The sequence below is a fragment of the Salvelinus namaycush genome, chromosome 37 (assembly GCF_016432855.1).
Source record: "Salvelinus namaycush isolate Seneca chromosome 37, SaNama_1.0, whole genome shotgun sequence".
Taxonomy (NCBI): domain Eukaryota; kingdom Metazoa; phylum Chordata; class Actinopteri; order Salmoniformes; family Salmonidae; genus Salvelinus; species Salvelinus namaycush.
Window position 1 is genome coordinate 14,839,413 of NC_052343.1, and position 19,560 is coordinate 14,858,972.

At 41.8% G+C, this 19,560-nt stretch overlaps 2 protein-coding genes across 3 annotated transcripts; both read left to right on the forward strand.

Moving 5' to 3' along the window:
* Window positions 1-225: 225 nt before the first annotated feature.
* Window positions 226-7,128, forward strand: LOC120031043 (protein DEK-like). 2 transcript variants are annotated; one of them, XM_038976582.1, is made up of 12 exons: window positions 226-357; window positions 1,190-1,358; window positions 1,586-1,684; window positions 1,945-2,054; window positions 2,178-2,272; window positions 4,208-4,328; window positions 4,520-4,816; window positions 5,001-5,183; window positions 5,390-5,501; window positions 5,605-5,750; window positions 5,842-5,910; window positions 6,094-7,128. In XM_038976582.1, the coding sequence occupies exons 2-12, from the start codon at window positions 1,193-1,195 to the stop codon at window positions 6,103-6,105; spliced, it is 1,410 nt and encodes a 469-aa protein (XP_038832510.1). In that variant the 5' UTR covers window positions 226-357; window positions 1,190-1,192; the 3' UTR covers window positions 6,106-7,128. The 2 variants fall into 2 exon arrangements, with proteins under 2 accessions (XP_038832510.1, XP_038832511.1); XM_038976583.1 differs by having other exon boundaries at window positions 5,608-5,750.
* Window positions 7,129-8,531: 1,403 nt separating this feature from the next.
* Window positions 8,532-14,472, forward strand: LOC120031169 (succinate-semialdehyde dehydrogenase, mitochondrial-like). Its single transcript, XM_038976775.1, has 10 exons — window positions 8,532-9,241; window positions 12,131-12,214; window positions 12,314-12,484; window positions 12,615-12,731; window positions 12,842-12,985; window positions 13,137-13,280; window positions 13,444-13,602; window positions 13,728-13,891; window positions 13,995-14,053; window positions 14,248-14,472. Exons 1-10 carry the CDS (start codon window positions 8,960-8,962, stop codon window positions 14,457-14,459), a joined length of 1,536 nt encoding a protein of 511 aa, XP_038832703.1. The 5' UTR covers window positions 8,532-8,959; the 3' UTR covers window positions 14,460-14,472.
* The last annotated feature ends 5,088 nt before the right edge of the window (window positions 14,473-19,560 follow it).

Here is a 19,560-nt window from a genome sequence, read left to right on the forward strand (position 1 = left end):
TTTTCCCCAGTTGGAACCCCTTTTTTCTCTCCGAGTAACCAGTTGTTCTGAACGCACATTTTGAGCCCGTGCATTTTTTCACCCGTTTTAAACTCCTGCCACCGGGGTAACTCGGGACAACTAATCGAATCCCCCCATTGAGTGTATTATCCAATCGACCAATAAAACCACGGAAATACGACGTTGGACGTTAGATTAGTCCTAATTGGCTAATTTCTAATATTGTGGGGTTTAGTTAGTCATGATTGACTAATTTCTAATGTTGTGTAGTACGTCATCTAAATGATTGCCTATTGACGCCCACACTGCAACAAGCCCGCCATTTGGAACCTAATCCAATTCTGTTTTGGTGACAAGGTAAAGTATTGAATATATTGGCATACTGTAATAGCTGGCTATAGATTTCGAATGAGCCAGAATTGTCATATTAAGTATAATTATAGCGATGAAACAAATATAAATATTCAGTTTTTAGATGCATTCAGTAGCTAAAAACAGCTGCCTGACTGGCTGCTACGTTGACAAGAAGACTGGGCTAACCGCGGTAACGTTAGCTAGCCAAGTCAGGCAGCATCAGCGGGAATGTAACGTTATTGACTTTACTAGTTAGCTATCCCGTAGATCGGTTTCTACTTAAACACCACCATTGTCAATTCAACAGGTTAGCAAATATCGAGATAACTAGTTTTCAGTCTGTGTGGTGGTGAACTTTGAGACATGGCGTATTGTACGTAACGTTAGTTGGCTAGCTGGCTAACGTTAGCTCTCTGTTGTGTTCAAAACAAACCTGCGCGCCAAATCATGTCTCCGGGCGCCACACCGCAAAAAATTTAACTCCACAAGATTGAATGTACTGTTGTAGCTGGCTAGCTATGTATACTAATAATGACAACTATCTGGTGGTGGGTAAATTGTGATTGATTGTAATTGTAACTAACTAGGTAACGTTAGATGGCTAATTTCAGATTATAAGTGGGAAGCAAGCACAAACAATGCAATTGAACAAAAACTATCTAGCTAACAATGTTCTCGGACATGACATTAAGTGCAATGGAAAGTTGTTGACTAGATAACGTTAGCTTAATGTTGTAGTTAATATAATTCACATAAAAAGGAGGGACTATAGTCAGGTGCTTCTCCAGGGATATCTGGCTAAACTGATGGGGAAACCTCTTTCTTCCCAAAACAGGGCATGTCAGCAGATGTTACAAAGTGCACTGACATGACTGAAGCAATGGATGAAAATATGGAGGTTTGTCCCCTGTCGGATGAGGTAGAGAAAGAACCAAATGTTGAAGACCTGGCCGACTCACCATATAAGGCCCGACAACCACGGAATGAAATGAGTAGAGACATAAGTATGATAAGTCAATGATGTTTATGAACCTGTTTTGGTCAATATAGGCCTACACTGTTAATTTATAGTTCAGTACAGGTATCTAGCTAGATATCATCCCTCCTTTACCTTCCTCAGCTTTGCATGGGTCCAACTTGTTAGTTATTGCATGCACAGAGGCCTGGTTTGCTACAGTTGAAGAAGCCAGCAGCACTGAATTCTATTTGACCAGTTATGTTCTTCTTGCAGCTCTATCTCAAATAGTTGAAGGGAAGAGGGAGAAAAAGACGGTGCAAAGACTTGATTTCCAGGTTGCGAAACCTGCGAAGGTGCTGAAAGTTGAAAATGGTAAGATGGAGCATCCTCGGACATGTCTATCACCAAAGGCAATAGATGAGCGCAGAGAACTTTTCCAAAGTTTTGTTGACATGAGACAGAATGAAGCCTGTAAATAAGTTCTCATCATTCTCGTAGTCTATGTATTGGGATGCAACTGTATCATGTACCAGCCCCGCTGGGATCCCATATCATGCTCCCACCACCATTTTGCCCTCAGTAGTCAGCTCATTATTTAACAGTACAACCCCAATTTTTTCACTCCCTCTCAGGTGGCGGAGATAAATTAGGAGACATTGTGCGAGTGAACCACCACCTCGGAAAGCTGAAGGTTCCAGATCTGAAACCGCTTCATACAATTCTCTTTGATATGCCAGGTAAGGTAAGTGTATCTTACACATTTTAAAAGGTTGAGTAATGTCACAATGGACACCCCTGTGTGGGTAAAACAACTCTAGAGTTGTTGTTCTTAGTCAGTTGTCATTGTTGATGGTTCCCTCCTCAGATTGCCACAATGAGGAAAAACATGCGGCTGTTCAATGGCTTCCCGTTCGAGGTTGACAGTGATCCCTATATAAAGAAGAAGGAGAGGATGATGAAGTAAGAAGCAGAGGGGGTTGCTCAATTAGGACTTATGAAACAACAGTGTGTGTGTGTGTGTGTGTGTGTGTGTGTATATACCTACATACAGTACCAGTCTAAAGTTTGGACACCTACTCATTCAACGGTTTTTCTTTATTTGTACTATTTTCTACATTGTAAAATGACACATGGAATCATGTTTTAACCAAAAAAGTGTTAAACAAATCAAAATATATGAGATTCTTTAAAATAGCCACCCTTTGCCTTGATGAAAGCTTTGCACACTCTTGGCATTCTCTCAACCAGCTTCATGAGGTAGTCACCTGGAATGCATTTCAATTAACAGGTGTGCCTTGTTAAAAGTTAATTTGTGGAATTTCTTTCCTTCATGCATTTGAGCAAATCAGTTGTGTGTGACCAAGGTAGGGGTGGTATACAGAAGATAGCCCTATTTGGTAAAAGACCAAGTCCATATTATGGCAAGAACAGCTCAAATAAGCAAAGAGAAACGACAGTCCATCATTACTTTAAGAGTTTGAAAGTTTCTTCAAGTGCAGTCGCAAAAACCATCAAGCGCTATCATGAAACTGGCTCCCATGAGGACCGCCACAGGAAAGGAAGATCCAGAGTTAGCTCTGTTGCAGAGGATAAGTTCGTTAGTTAACTACACCTCAGAAATTGCAGCCCAAATAAATGCTTCAGAATTCAAGTAACAGACACATCTCAACATCAACTGTTCAGACTGCGTGAATCAGGCCTTCATGGTCCCAATTGCTGCAAAGAAACCACTACTAAAGGACACCAATAAGAAGAGACTTGCTTGGGCCAAGAAACACGAGCAATGGACATTAGACCAGTGGAAATCTGTCCTTTGGTCTGATGAGTCAACACCACCGTGTCTTTGTGAGATGCAGAGTAGGTGAATTGATCATCTCTTTATGGTGTGGTTCCCACTGTGAAGCATGGAGGAGGTGGTGTGGGGGTGCTCTGCTGGTGACACTGTCTGTGATTTTATTTAGAATTCAAGGCACACTTAACCAGCATAGCTACTACAGCATTCTGCAGCGATACACCATCCAATCTGGTTTGGGCTTAGTCCCACTATCATTTGTTTTTCAACAGGACAATGACCTCCAGGCTGTGTAAGGGCTATTTGACCAAGAAGGAGAGTGATGGGGTGCTGCATCAGATGACCTAGCCTCCACAATCACTTGACCTCAACCCAATTGGGATGAGTTGGACCGCAGAGTGAAGGAAAAGCAGCCAACAAGTGCTCAGCTTATGTCGGAACTCCTTCAGGACTGTTGGAAAAGTATTCCAGGTGAAGCTGGTTGAGAGAATGCCAAGAGTGTGCAAAACTGTCAAGGCAAAGGGTGGCTACTTTGAAGAATCAAATTTAAAACATATTTTTATATGTTTAACACTTTCCCCCCCTTTTTTTTTTTGGTTACTACATGATTCCATATGTGTTATTTCATCGTTTTGATGTCTTCACTATTATTCTACAATGTAGAAAATAGTACAAATAAAGAAAAACCCTTGAATGAGTAGGTGTGTCCAAACTTTTGACTGGTACTGTATATTTTTTACCTTTTTATTTTATCAGGGAGTCATACTGAGATCAATGTCTCTTACAGATGAGTCCTGAATTACATAAATTACAGAAAATACAGCCATCAAAATAAAATGCAACCAGAAAGAAAAACAAGGTCATAAGAAATAAACACATTCATCAGTAAAAAGGTCCTCAATCAGCTTTCTGAATTTCCCTAGAGGCACCAACACATCCAATTTTAAGAACCTTTTTAAGATTGTTCCACATAAGGTGCTTCTAACGGCTTTAATGAAGTAACATGTTTAAACATCAGAAATATTGTTGTGATTGTGGATCAAACTTAATCCATTATTATAAACAAGCAAACTAATGATTAGTAATTGTGTGTACTGATTCAGGATAACATGCGTACGGTTGAGGACCATCTGTAAAGTGTTGGACCTGGAGAAGGGTGGAAACCAGTCAGTCCTCATCGACAGGATCATGACTTTCCTCATGAGTCCCAGAATATCAGGAAAGGTGAGTTACAGGTCTTCTCTTTATTTTTCAAATAAACTGTCCTTAACAGTCATTTTCATGTGAGTGACTGGTCTTTGTTCTTTAGCTAGGTACACATTTCTTGAGTTTGTCTTGTCAAATAGAATACAAAACTGAACTGTGTTCACCAATGAGGTCTTCAAAAACTATAATTCTATCCTTCCCATCTGCAGCCTGTGATCTCAAAGAGAAAGAAGAAGTCTAAGAAGAATATCTCAACCAAAGACTCTAAGAGCAAGACCAAGGCTAAGGCCAGGAGTACATCCAGCAGCCCCCGTAAGGTCAAAGCAGAGAGCAAGTCCAAAGCTATCGTCACTGATTCTAGCAGTGATGAGGATGAGGACGACGAGCAAGGAGTCAAAGTAGAACAAGACGAGTCGGACGCTGAAAAGAAGAGCGGGAAATCGGGAAAGAGGGAAAAGGTGACGACCGATGACGATACCGATGAATCTGAAGACTACGACGATGAGGTGAGGAACTGAAATGTTGTAATGTAAACTGATAGGTATTGTCCATTGGAAATTGATATTTCCCTTATTTCCCTTGGACGATACTAGTGCCACTATATAAATATTCTAGAACTGTAAAAGGGAACGGTCAGCCTGTTCTGTCACTCAAAGATTAATCACAGAAGTCCCTTCTCCTACCAATCAGGATCCCAAGTCAAATCCAGCAGCCAAGGGCAAGAGAACACCTTCCAGGAAGCGTGCGCAACCAGCAAAGAAGGCAGCTCCTGCCAAAAAGAAAACAAAAGTGGAAGACTCCGACCTGTCTGAGTCAGATTCAGACAAGGATGATGAAGATGAGGATGAGAAAGACGGCGAGAGTGAAGTTGAGGTGAGACTCTTCTGTCAATCTGTCCCAGATTCTGGATTTGCTAAACTCACAGCAAGTCTTGTGAATATAAAAGTCAACAGTTTGGGTTTGTGTCCATATTTGTATGTAACAGATAATGTCTATAATATCTGGATAGGGTTTTTACCCATTTTGTCTTTTTTTATCTTGAACTAATGGAATGAACTCATGGATTGATTTGTCCTCAGACAAAAAAGAAACCGGCAGCTAAGAGGGCAGCACCGGCCAAGCCAGCAGCTAAGACCAAGAAAGCAGACAGCAGCAGTAACAAACAGAAAAAGACTGCCAACAAGGGCAATGGTAAGAATCTGTAGATTTACTTTTATAGCACGTTTCATACGTCATTGGCAACCTGTAGCCTAATGCTTATTGTTATGTTTTCTCTGCTTGTTTCCCTAAATGGCAGCACTCGACAGCTCGGACGACGATGAGCCGTTGATCAAGATGATCAAGAAGCCTCCGACAGATGAGCAGCTAAAGGAGACGGTGAAGAGGCTGCTGAAAGACGCCAACCTGGAGGAGATGACCATGAAGAAGATCTGCCAGAAGGCATGTTTGCTTCTCAAACATCTCTGATTTCATATCACAAAGATGGTTGGCTTACCTGGAAAAGTCTAACGCAACAACTTCTCTCTCCCAGGTGTACGACACATACCCAGAGTATGACCTGACCAGCAGAAAGGACTATGTCAAGCAGACAGTAAAAATTGTGAGTTACCTGTCCTCCCTTGGTGTTCTGGAATAGCAGCACTTTGCTTGCCTTCTAGACTACTCAAGTCTGTCAGTCATTACCCACAAAAAATTGTATGTGTGTGAATGCTTTTCAATTGTTTTATCTGTTGGCAGACTGATTTCTTTGTATAACCGTCTGTTTTGTTTTGTTTTTTTGCAGCTGATTTCCTAAAGGACATGAAAATGGTCCTTGTGACAAATAACTGTGTGAACGTTCCAATGCTGGAAAAGGGTAATCAAAACAATGTGCCTACCTTAGAACTGCTCAAACCCCAGTTTTACTTCATGTGTTTGTTTTTATTTGAATCAAAATGTTTTTGTTTCTGTATTATGTAATTTCCAACTTGACTGTACACTTCTCTTTAGGTCATATTTAACATGCTACTTAAGGCTTATGCATTTGAGTCATTGCTTGTTAATAATCTGTGCTTTGTTAATACACTTTACAGTTTTTCTACTGATCCCAAGCAAAGGGTATTTAGGCTAAACGAACAGTGTTTAGAGATTCATGGTTGGTCACTGTAAATGGAAACATGTCCTCAGGCAATGCATGAATTCACACACTGTTGATTTTAAATGTATTTCTTGACTTGACCAGTCAAAATGGAATAAGGCCCATCACTATAGCTATCCACTGCATTAGTCTTCTGTGGAGGATTTCAAATCTTTCCCTCTGGTTTTGATGCACATATAACAGCTTTATAGCAACACAGCAGTGGTATGTATGCTGGGGTGTATTCACTAGAACCAAATGGCGAGGGACCTACAGGAATTTGACCAATAAACTTTCTGTTTTTAGTAAAAGGTTTCTGTTGCAAAACATTTTGGACTAATGATTCCACCCCTTTTCCCTTCCCCCTAGGCATTTTGTGTAAAATGGTTTTGCATGGCAAGCTTTTCAATTGAGTTTTGAAAAGTATTGTCACGGTCAAGTCTTCAAACATATTCCTTGATAAGACTTCATGTTTTTATATGTAAATGTGTACATTTGTGAATCATTTACTTTTGATGAGATCCTGTTTTTGTCCTTATTTTGTCTCTATGCAGTACAGGATGATCTGATTTATGTAGTTGTTACCTTGCTCAATGAAGAGTTGGATTTTTTTAGTCAATATACCTTTGACAAAGTAAGTGTCATTGAATGAAATTGTCTTCCAATGTTACGCATATAAATTAAATCAGATTTTTGAATGAACACTTGTCTATCTAGTGTTTTACTAAAGCAAAGACACTCGTTACTAAGCCGGTAAACAGTTAAGATATTGGCCCTGTTATGGCGCATCAAAACCTTGATGTCATGTAAATTGTGACTGCCTGACTAAGCTACAAACAATATTGGTCAGTACGATCTGGAATCCTTGGGACGTTCCTACCTTAACCATTTTACATTTAAACTTCAATGGGGGTTGGGGATGTCCCAAGGATCCCAGATAGCATAGCAGGGACTAAATAATTTTGGCTGCATTCAAGAGCATCAAAACAGTATTATAAACTGGGTGGTTCAAGCCCTGAATGCTGATTGGCTGACAGCTGTGGTATATCAGACTGAATACCACGGGTATGACCATTTTTTTACTGCTCTAATTATGTTGGTAATCAGTTGATAATAGCAATAAGGCACCTCGGGGTTTGTGGAATATTGCCAATATACCATGGCTAAGGGCTGTGTCCAGGCACTCCGCCTTGTGTCGTGCATAAGAACAGCTCTAAGCTGAGGTATATTGGCCATTTACCACACCCCCTCTGGCCTTATTGCTTAATTATAAACGGGGTGGTTCGAGCCCAGAATCCTGATTGGCTGACATATTTAAGCAATAAGGCCGAGGAGGTGTGGTATAGGTCAAAATACCACAGCTAAAGGCTGTTCTTATGCGCAGTGCCTGGACACAGCCCTTAGCCGTGGTATATTGGCCATATCACTAACCCCTGAGAAGCCTTATTGCTATTATAAACGGGTTATTAACATAATTAGAGCATTAAAAATACATGTTTTGTCATACCCGTGGTATACAGTCGTACAGCCAATCAGAATTCAGGGCTCAAATCACCCAGTTTATAAAAGACTATACCACAGCTATGACAAAACATGAATTTTTACTGCTCTAATTACGTTGGTAACCAGTTTATAATAGCAATAAGGCTCCTCGGGGGTTTGTGATATGGCCAATATACCAAGGCTAATGGCTGTATCCAGGCGCTCTGCTGTTGCGTCATGCATAAGAACAGCCCTTAGCCGTGGTATATTGATTGGGCCTTACTGCTTAAATGTATCATTGGTAAATTGTGGCTGTCTGATTATTAATAACGAGTCATTATTTATGATGCAAGGTGATTTGTAGATCATTAGTCGTCAGTCTGCTGAAATGTCGAACAAGCCCATTGAGTAGTTGATGCAATGTGATTTATAGATTAGTCAGCTTCGCCTTTAAAGTCGGCTTGAGACTGAAAGGACTGAACTTTGACAGATTTAAGACTTTACTAATGATGCAATGTACACATGCCTACATTTCAGGGAAGCTGGTTATAGTTTGCGGGCTCTTATTGGACGCAAGAGAAGATATCCAAGCGCGTGGATTGGCCAGCTAAACATCAATGGCGATGGGAAAGACAGACGATGTAACGTTGTAACAAACTATTTACCGATACATTCGCTTATTTCATAACTATAATTAGCCTAGTATCTTAGATACTCTTTGCATTGTAACGTATTGTAGCACTTGTAGTCAATACGAAGAATACATGTACCTATACATTTTGCTGCTTTCGATAATGACATTTGTGTTACAATGTATCTATTTTGAGCGAAGGAGCACACGAATTATGGTTTAACTTAGTCAGTAATGTATTGTGTGTGTGCATGATCACGTGTTTAAATCGATCGCCTTCAAGACTGGTTCAAACTCGTATCTATCCACGGACTACAACCTTATTGAAATTCACCAGTCACTGCAGCAGTTTTTCTTTGACTGACAGAGCGAGACCGCATTCCACTTGAAACCTCTTGTGGACAAAGCTATTCTCCTGCTATGGGTAGTTTCTGTCTCCTAAGAAGTCGGTGTCTCCCCCGCCAGGTCGGCCTACCATTGGTCATGCATCGGCAATACAGCCTTGACATTTCCGCTCAGCTTCTCCGAACGCAGGGCTATGTGAACGGGCAATGGATCAATGCTCCCTCTACCTTCCCAGTGCTGGACCCAGCGACGGGGGAAGAGATTGCGAAAGTCGCAGACTGTGGTCCAGCAGAAGCTAAACTAGCTGTCGACGCAGCCTACAAGGCATTCTACTCCTGGAAACAACACACAGCGAAAGTATGCCTCTACTTTAATTATGCTGAAAGACAGTTGACTTGACAGTTCACGATCCACAATTCTGTGAATAACATATTGATATTGTTTTCCTTCTTCATCTGCACCACCGCTTTCCCCACATTTCCTAGTTGCATGAAATCAACAGTGTGACAGCTGCTTTCCTTAACTATTGTGACTGGCATGCATGTTAGGCAGAATATAATAACCAAATAGAGACAGTCAAAGTGCACATCTATTACAAGCATCATAGCCTATACCCCAGGGTTCATTGTTTTGGGGCCTGTACTGCAGTCTACACTCTATAATAGCCTGGCCAAAGAACTACTTGGCCCGCAAAGTAGCCACTCCAGGTTGCAGGGGTGTTTTTTTTACTGTCCATCATAGAGGTCAACCAATTATGATTTTTCAACTCCGATACCGATTATTGGGGCATGAAAAAAGCCGATACAGATTAATCGGCCGATTTTTATATATATTTGTAATAATGACAATTACAACAATACTGAATGAACACTTAATTTAACTTAATATAATACATAAATAAAATCAATGTAGTCTCAAATAAATAATGAAACATGTTCATTTTCGTTCAATTTGGTTTCCTGACTGATGTCTTGAGATGTTGCTTCAATATATCCACATAATTTTCCTTCCTCATGATGCCATCTATTTTGTGAAGTGTACTAGTCCCTCCTGCAGCAATGCACCGACTTTCCAAAACTATAGTTTGTTAACAAGAAATTTGTGGAGTGGTTGAAAAACAAGTTTTATTGACTCCAACCTAAGTGTATGTAAACTTCCGACTTCAACTGTACCTTTGACTATTGGATGTTTTTATAGGCACTATAGTATTGCCAGCCTAAACTCGGGAGTTGATAGGCTTAAAGTCATTAACAGAGCTGTGCTTCAAGCATTGCGAAGAGCTGCTGGCAAACGCAGGAAAGTGCTGTTTGAATGAATGCTTACGAGCCTGCTGCTGCCTACCACCGCTCAGTCAGACTGCTCTATCAAATCATAGACTTAATTATAATATAATAAACACAGAAATACGAGCCTTTGGTCATTAATATGGTCAAACCCGGAAACTATCATTTTGAAAACAAAACGTTAATTTTTTCAGTGAAATACGGAACTGTTCCTTATTTTATAGAATGTGTGGCAACCCTAAGTCTAAATATTGCTGTTACATTGCACAACCTTTAATGTTATGTCATAATTATGTAAAATTCTGGCAAATGAATTATGGTCTTTGTTAGGAAGAAATGGTCTTCACATAGTTCGCAACGAGCCAGGTGGCCCAAACTGCTGCAGGTGGCCCTGACTCTGCTTACACTGAATGCAAGAGAAGTGACACAATTTCCCTAGTTAATATTGCCTGCTAACGTGAATTTATTTTAACTAAATATGCAGGTTTAAAAAATATATACTTGTGTATTGATTTTAAGAAAGGCATTGATGTTTATGGTTAAGTACATTGGTGCTACGATTGTGCTTTTTTCGCGAATGCGCTTTTGTTTAATCATCACCCGTTTGGTGAAGTAGACTGTGATTCGATGATAAATGAACAGGCACCGCATTGATTATATACAACGCAGGACAAGCTAGTTAAACTAGTAATATCATGCCTCCCGGGTGGCGCAGTGGTCTAGGGCACTGCATCGCAGTGCTATCTGCGCCACCAGAGTCTCTGGGTTCACGCCCAGGCTCTGTCGCAGCCGGCCGCGACCGGGAGGTCCGTGGGGCGACGCACAATTGGCATAGCGTCGTGAGGGTTTGGCAGGTAGGGATATCCTTGTCTCATCGCGCTCCAGCGACTCCTGTGGCGGGCCGGGCGCAGTGCTCGCTAACCAAGGGGGCCAGGTACACGGTGTTTCCTCCGACACATTGGTGCGGCTGGCTTCCGGGTTGGAGGCGCGCTGTGTTAAGAAGCAGTGCGGCTTGGTTGGGTTGTGCTTCGGAGGACGCATGGCTTTCGACCTTCGTCTCTCCCGAGCCCGTACGGGAGTTGTAGCGATGAGACAAGATAGTAATTACTAGCGATTGGATACCACGAAAATTGGGGAGAAAATGGGATAAAATTTAAATAAATAAATAAATAAAAACTAGTAATATCATCAACCATGTGTAGTTAACTAGTGATTATGTTAACATTGATTGTTTTTTATAAGATAAGTTTAATGCTAGCTAGCAACTTACCATGGCTCCTTGCTGCACTCGCGTAACAGGTGGTCAGACTGCCCCGCAGTCTCCTCGTGGAGTGCAATGTAATCGGCCATAATCGGAGTCCAAAAATGCCGATTACTAAATGTTATGAAAACTTGCCGAAAACTTGCCATGCCGATTAATCGGTCACCCTCTAGTCCATGAGTGATTATGCAATTATTAAGCGCGACTCACTCACTGCCATATTAATACATCACTAAGTGATAGAATATCAAAGTCTGACTCCAACATCTTATACTGTAGTTCGGGGAGAATCCTGTGCACTCCAGTTTTGTCTTTGATCTGGTAAAGATAGCCTCATTATACTGGTTTTCTTCAGTCCATGCAGCCAATAACCCCCCCCCTTGTCTTTTTATCCACCCCCCCCTTTTTCCGAATCTGTCCAATTTTCATCATGCAAATAAATGCTCTGCTGCCATGCATGTGGAGCTATGCTTCGGAACGAGAGGGACTGAGTGAGTGGAAAGGCTACAGCCAGAGTCACCACTCACCATCAACACCTCATACACTCAATACACAGCACACATTGTTGCATCAAGTTCCATCTCTGTTATCAGGAGCTGCTAGTTTCAGGGAGCGCTAGTAAGACCAGATGGAGTCTTCCAGATTCTTGTGGATCATGCAACTTACTGATTCCATGATCTGATTTAATGTTTTCTTCCTTAGGAAAGAAGTGTCCTTCTACGGAAATGGTACGATCTGTTGACGTTGAACAAGGAGGACCTTGCTAAGCTGATCACCTTTGAGTGTGTGAGTATTGTCTTGCTGGATGCAACACAGGTGCTGTCCTTGTAATGATTTGTATTTCGTTCTGAGTTGTAAACCACTTGTGTGTTCTGCACCTCTTAGGGCAAGCCCATGAAGGAGTCCCTGGGGGAGATTGCTTACGCTGCTGGCTTCCTGGAATGGTTCTCTGAGGAGGCGCGCCGTGTCTATGGGGATGTTGTGCCCTCGGCTGCCAAGGACCGTAAGATCCTTCTGCTCAAACAGCCTGTGGGCGTGGCCTCAATCATCACTCCGGTGAGCCGTAATGCTTCATCCATCTGCTATATGTCAGGGATGTCCAACTTAGGTCCTGGAGAGCTACCTCCGTAATGCTTTTCACTTCCTGCGTAACACCTAGCCTATCCTCCTCCCCCCTCACACACAGTGGAACTTCCCCAGTGCTATGATCACCAGGAAAGTGGGTGCTGCCCTGGCCGCGGGCTGCACCGTCGTGGTGAAACCTGCCGAGGACACACCACTCTCTGCCCTGGCGCTCGCTGAGGTCAGTGCTTCTGTTCCCACAACAACACTCACTGTGTACTGTGGCTGGGTCCCCAATAGTAAGACACTTCATTTGTCTAATTAATATGTTTACTTTTTGTGTGTGTAAAGCTGGCGAGTCAGGCCGGGATCCCTGCGGGGGTGTTTAACGTGGTTCCCTGCTCCAGAGAGAAGACCCCCTCTGTTGGGACGGTCCTCTGCACAGACCCCCTGGTGGGGAAGGTCTCCTTCACTGGATCCACTGCCACTGGAAAGGTATGGACACTGATCTAGAATGGCTTCAGAGTTAGCTTAATCAATCCTGAAAATGCAATATACATTTCATGTTACTCTTAAATCTTGTAGGTGAATAATTTTTCCATGAAAAGGCCTGTGATCCTCCTGATAACTCCACCCTCATCCTCAGATTCTCTTGAAGCACGCTGCCGACACCATCAAGAGGGTTTCAATGGAGCTGGGTGGCCATGCCCCTTTCATTGTGTTTGACAGTGCAGATGTGGACAAGGCTGTGGCGGGAGCCATGAACTCCAAGTTCAGGAACTCAGGACAGGTACTGGAATAGGAGTTCTCTCAAAACAAATCATTTTGTGTCTACTGTGCTGTTCAAACTGTGAAATACACCATATCGAAATGTTGCGTGTCATTCTAAAATGGGGTGTCTTAAGTCGTGGCCTAACCTCCATGTCCCTCAATGTGCCCTTTGACCCCCGTAGACATGCGTCTGCTCCAACCGCTTCCTGGTCCAGAGTAGGATCCACGATCACTTCATAGAGAAGTTGGGGAAGGCCATGGACGCAGAGCTCCGTCTGGGCCACGGCTCTGACCCAAACACCACCCAGGGTCCCCTCATCAACGTCCATGCCTCTGAGAAGGTAACCTGGTTCCTTCTGTCAAAAGGGTGTTTGTATTATAACTATACTATAACTGTATTATCTGCATGATGTTGTTTATATTCTGATATGTTACATAACCTTATGATATCCTATGTCTCTCCCAGGTGGAGCACCAGGTAATGGATGCAGTGTCGCGGGGGGCCAAGGTCCTAAGGGGGGGGAAGCGTCTGGATGGCTCGTTCCATCAGCCCACTCTGCTGGCTGATGTCACCACAGACATGCTGTGTACCAGAGAGGAAACCTTCGGTCCTCTCCTGCCCGTCATCAGGTCAGTGGAGCTAGGAGAGATCAGACAACTCAATCACATTTGAAGAGTGGATGGATGCTAAAATGGAAGCTAACTCAAGTTGTTTGTCTTTTCCTTATGACAGGTTTAGCACAGAGGAGGAAGCACTTGCCATTGCCAATGCATCTCATGTGGGTTTAGCAGGTGAGCTAAACATTATTGTATGCCCCTTGCTGTCATGTCTGAAAATCCCTCAAACCTATAATAGAATAATTATTTGACAGAGCCAGTCTGATTTACGAATTCTGTTATTTAATATCAATAGAAAGTCTATCTCAGAATCTGATTTGATGAGTTTCATTCAACTACGCTCTTCTCCACCCCCCACCCCCTCCCAGGGTACTTCTTTTCCCAGGACGTCAGTCAGATCTGGCGGGTGGCGGAGAATCTGGAGGTAGGCATGGTGGGGGTCAACGAGGGTCTCTTCTCCACCCCAGAGGCCTCCTTCGGTGGGGTCAAACAATCGGGCCTGGGCCGTGAGGGCTCCAAGTACGGCATCGAGGAGTACCTGGACGTCAAGTACATGTGCTTTGGAGGGCTAACCCCCTGAGGGTCCACTGCACCCCCCCCCCCCCCCCCCAAGTAGGAAGCGGTGATTTTGGGAAAAGGGAGGATTCTTAGGCTCTAGTAACAGTTACTTACTCATATTTCACATTAAAAAAACTAAAATGGATTACAATCATCAAATATGATTCCTTCACAAATGATTGTGATTCTGATCCTCTGCATATGTTGTCATTGAGAGCCTTCATTGCTCAGATACAGGGAAAGAAATATGTTAAACATATGTTAATGCAGTACAACTTAACTGGGAGTCCTGCAGGCTGGTATGGAGTATAGGAAAACCTTTCATAGTATTGAAAATGCCATTGGTGGTTGCACTATTATCGCTAACTCCATGGTTCATAGATACAGTTGAAGTCAGAAGTTTACATACACTTAGGTTGGAGTCATTAAAACTAGTTTTTCAACCACTCCACACATTTCTTGTTAACAAACTATAGTTTTGGCAAGTCAGTTAGGACATATACTTTGTGCATGACACAAGTCATTTTTCCAACAATTGTTTACAGACAGACTATTTCACTTATAATTCACTGTATCACAATTCCAGTGGGTCAGAAGTTTACATACACTAAGCCTTTAAACAGCTTGGAAAATTCCAGAAAATGATGTCATGGCTTTAGAAGCTTCTGATAGGCTAATGGACATCATTTGAGTCAATTGGAGGTGTACCTGTGGATGTATTTCAAGGCCTACCTTCAGACTCAGTGCCTCTTTGCTTGACATCATGGGAAAATCAAAACAAATCGGCCAAGACCTCAGAAAAAAATTATAGTCCTCCACAAGTCTGGTTCACACTTGGGAGCAATTTCCAAACGCCTGAAGGTACCACGTTCATCTGTACAAACAATAGTACGCAAGTATAAACACCATGGGACCAGGCAGCCGTCATACTGCTCAGGAAGGTGACGCGTTCTGTCTCCTGGAGATGAACGTACTTTGGTGCAAAAGTGCAAATCAATCCCAGAACAACAGCAAAGGACCTTGTGAAGATGCTGGAGGAAACAGGTACAAAAGTATCTATATCCACAGTAAAATGAGTCCTATATCGACATAACCTGAAAGGCCGCTCAGCAAGGAAGAAGCCACTGCTCCAAAACCGCCATAAAAAAGCCAAACTACGGTTTGCAACTACACATAGGGACAAAGATCGTACTTTTTTGAGAAATGTCCTCTGGTCTGATGAAACAAAAATATAACTGTTTGGCCATAATGACCATCATTATGTTTGGATGGAAAGGGGGATGCTTGCAAGACGAAGAACACCATCCCAACCGTGTGGCACAGCGGTGGCAGCATCATGTTGTGGGGGTGCTTTGCTGCAGGAGGGACTGGTGCACTTCACAAAATAGATGGCATCATGTGGAAGGAAAATTATGTGGATATATTTAAGCAACATCTCAAGACATCAGTCAGGAAGTTAAAGCTTGGTCGCAAATGGGTCTTCCAAATGGACAATGACCCCAAGCATACTTCCAAAGTTGTGGCAAAATGGCTTAAGGACAACAAAGTCAAGGTATTGGAGTGGCCATCACAAAGCCCTGACCTCAATCCCATAGAACATTTGTTGGTAGAACTGAAAAAGCGTGTGCGAGCAAGGAGGCCTGCAAACCTGGCTCAGTTACACCAGCTCTGTCAGGAGGAATGGGCCAAAATTCACCCAACTTATTGTGGAAAGCTTGTGGAAGGCAACCTGAAAAGTTTGACCCAAGTTAAACAATTTAAAGGCAATGCTACCAAATACTAATTGAGTGTATGTAAACTTCTGACCCACTGGGAATGTGATGAAATAAATAAATGCTGAAATAAATAATTCTCTCTGGTATTATTCTGACATTTCACATTCTTAAAATAAAGTGTTGATCCTAACTGATTTTTACTAGGATTAAATGTCAGGAATTGTGAAAAACAGAGTTTAAATGCATTTGGCTAAGGTGTATGTAAACTTCCGACTTCAAGTGGATGTGTAAGAAGCTGCCGAGAAATCCATGTCTCAAGTTCCATGCTCTACATTGTTCCCTCTCCTCCTCCTCTCTGACCACTGGCCTATAAGAACTGGTGAAGGGAAAGCAATATGGTGACAACCCAAACCAGTTCTCCAGGTCCGTTAAAAGGAGAGTTAAAGACCCAGTGCAGTCTAAACATGAATTTCCAGTGTTTTTATATATATATTTCTACACTGAGGTTGGAAAATGGTGATAATGCCCTTTTAGTTTAAAGAGCTGTTTGGAAAGACTGCCTGAAATTTCAGGCTGTTTTGGTGGGATGGAGTTTTGGCCTGCCTGGTGACATCACCAGATGGTAAATTCTCTGCCAATAACCACTTATTTTCAGTTTTCCCCTCCTCACTCAGACCACTCCCAGCCAGTCTTAGCAAATTTCTTGTTTGAGAAATTGATCTTTGCTAAGAAGCTATTTTTGATTCTTTGTTTTCAATTATAATGGTCAAAATCACAGTAAGGTACTTAATTGCTACCCAGATATTATTTAATGTTGAGATAAAAACGGCTGCATTGGAACTTTAAGGGTAGTCCCTTAAAGAGGAGGAGAGGAAGCCACAATAGTATTTGGACATAACCCCATACACTTCTCCAACCTGTGGTATCCCATAACGATCTGGACCTTTAGGGCTGAATCATATGTTGAGATACAAATGAACAAATGTGTGTTCTCAATGTAGGATTGGGCCCTCAATGAGGAGCACTGTGTAACTTGAAGCCTAGTGTAGAGTTGGGTAGATTTAATAAGCACATCAATTGAAAATAGTTGAGATTATTAATATGCACAAGAGACATCATCTGTTTAATTGGAAGATTATTTATATTTCGGCTATTTTCTAGAAAAGGGAGCTTGGCTGTATCCAGATGCCAGCTGTATTAGATATGTCACAAATTATGAATAACACTATTTTGGTAACCATTGTTGGGCTAAGCATCCTCTGTTGTAAATATTTTTTTTTAACTGTCCTAACTACTTAAAAACCATCTATTGTAGACCATGCCACTACATTATAGGTTATGGTGTTGTCGTTGTCGTTGGTAACTAGTCTTCCCACATACAATATATTATACAGTAGAGATGCCTTACGATATTCAGACAGGTGGTACAAACTGCGTGCTGTATCTGAGCCTGCAATGTAAATGTTGTGTTCTCTGAAGTAATGTCTCTTGCCAAACATTGTGCCGTTTGAATGATTTGACAAATTCTGTTTTCTAGTTGTACATTCTTATTGTAAAAAATAAATATATTTCTAACTATTGTAAATATTATTGGAGTTTTTCAGAAAATAAATTACTGTGAGTTACTTTGTTGTTTGTCGAACAATATAATTTGGTTTACATTAGATTAGTGTTTCCCCAACCCTGGTCCTCGAGTACTCCCAACAGTACACACTTTTGTTGTATCCCTGGACAAACACACCTCATTCAACTCATTGAGGGCTTGATGATTAGTTGACAAGTTCAATCAGGTGTGCTTGTCCAGGGTTACAATAAAAATGTGTGCTGTCGAGGGAATTGGAGGACCAGGGTTGGGAAACACTGCCTTACATCTTACTATTCATTTTGGACAGGAAAGAAAATTACACAGAATTCAGTACACTGTTCATTGATTTGATGCATTTGTTTTATTTCCGGCAATATATTATCTGTAAAAACATTGGTAGCTGTAATTAGTTAAGTAAACCAAAGTATATACCAAAAATTGGGTGGTGTAATGGGAAAAATCCATGACTATTAGTGTTTCCGTCCATATTGGGGAAATATCTCCCCAGTCGCTTACGAGAACAAAAAATGTAAAGCAACCATTGGACATGCTTATGTTGCTATAATGTCTAAAGTATTTTATCCATTCCATCAATGGCTACCTGCCCTGCATAGTAACGTTACTTATCAAATCCAACAGTCCTCTTCTTAACCCTTAAACTGTGTGTCCTGACTGTCCTGTCAATCATTATTTTGCACTATACTCATGTAAGCAGACATTCTCTGACACTGAATTCAGGAGGCAAAACATCCATCATTACACAAAGGAATTACTGATTGAAAGCATGTCACCCACCATGTTCAAGTTAGATAATAGATCTTACCAAGGGAAGGAAGAAAGGATGCTTTGCCAAGTACTTGGATAGAACAGGGTCTCTGTCAGCCACAGGCTTATGGTGCATAGTGCAGTTTGGCACCTAGATTGTCCCATGAAATGCCTGGTTATGTTTCTTCGGGCCCATTTATGAGACCTATTATGCTTATTTAGCATAAAGAAGCTTTAAAATGAGAAGGATACCAAAACTATACAACTAGGTTGGAGGACAAGGGTGCTAACTCAAAACAGTAGTTCAGATACAGTAAAATGCTGTGTTGTATTGTGTCAAAGTCCAAGACACTCATAGAGAGAGATCACAAAGAAATTGAGTTAGATTCTGATTAAATCATTCACGAGTAGCATCACAAGATGGACTTTGGGGAGTAAACATAAGAATTATGAGACTTTTCCCCAAACGTGCACTCAAGCCATTTTGACAAATCCAATTTGTCAAATAATTTACAGGAGAGGCGTCAGACGCTCACAACCAGGGTTGGGCTTGTCTCCATCTCCTATAAAATAAAGACAGTAAAAAAAACATTATTGGATAACAAGGCAAAGTTAAAGGTCAGTAGTAGTCGGTAGACTAGTATGCATAATGGATAGTTGTATGTACATTCACCAAATCTGGTTATCTGTAGAAGTATGTGAGGCCACAGAACCTCACTGTGCTACTCACAAAGAGCACCTTCATACTTGGTGTCGAATCATTCAAACAGTCTGTATGCATGTAAACTCAATGCTACTGTTAGTTCCCAGAATCCAGGGATGCCCAACTCTAGTATTCTACAGCCCTTGGATTTTCACATCTCCCTGGTGCTGAGTTGTCCAATGAATGTCATAGAAAGTACACACCTGGTTGAAACCATTATTTGAATAGAAGACGAGACCGAAAACAAGCAGACACTATGGCACTCGAGGACTCGAGCTGTGCACCCCTGCCATAATCACAAAAGTGGGTTTCACTCATGTTGTCTGATAACCACCCCAGTTCCGTGTGTTCCTGC

What these genes read in the sequence shown, in the direction of transcription:
- LOC120031169 (XM_038976775.1), top strand. Translation starts at nt 8,960, where the DNA reads ATGGGTAGTTTCTGTCTCCTAAGAAGTCGGTGTCTCCCCCGCCAGGTC. An exon ending in AGCTGATCACCTTTGAGTGT is followed by an intron (nt 12,215 to 12,313) that starts GTGAGTATTGTC and finishes TGCACCTCTTAG; the next exon opens with GGCAAGCCCATGAAGGAGTC. An exon ending in CCTCTCCTGCCCGTCATCAG is followed by an intron (nt 13,892 to 13,994) that starts GTCAGTGGAGCT and finishes TCCTTATGACAG; the next exon opens with GTTTAGCACAGAGGAGGAAG.
- LOC120031043 (XM_038976582.1), top strand. Translation starts at nt 1,193, where the DNA reads ATGTCAGCAGATGTTACAAAGTGCACTGACATGACTGAAGCAATGGAT. An exon ending in GTCCCAGAATATCAGGAAAG is followed by an intron (nt 4,329 to 4,519) that starts GTGAGTTACAGG and finishes TCCCATCTGCAG; the next exon opens with CCTGTGATCTCAAAGAGAAA. An exon ending in ACGGCGAGAGTGAAGTTGAG is followed by an intron (nt 5,184 to 5,389) that starts GTGAGACTCTTC and finishes ATTTGTCCTCAG; the next exon opens with ACAAAAAAGAAACCGGCAGC.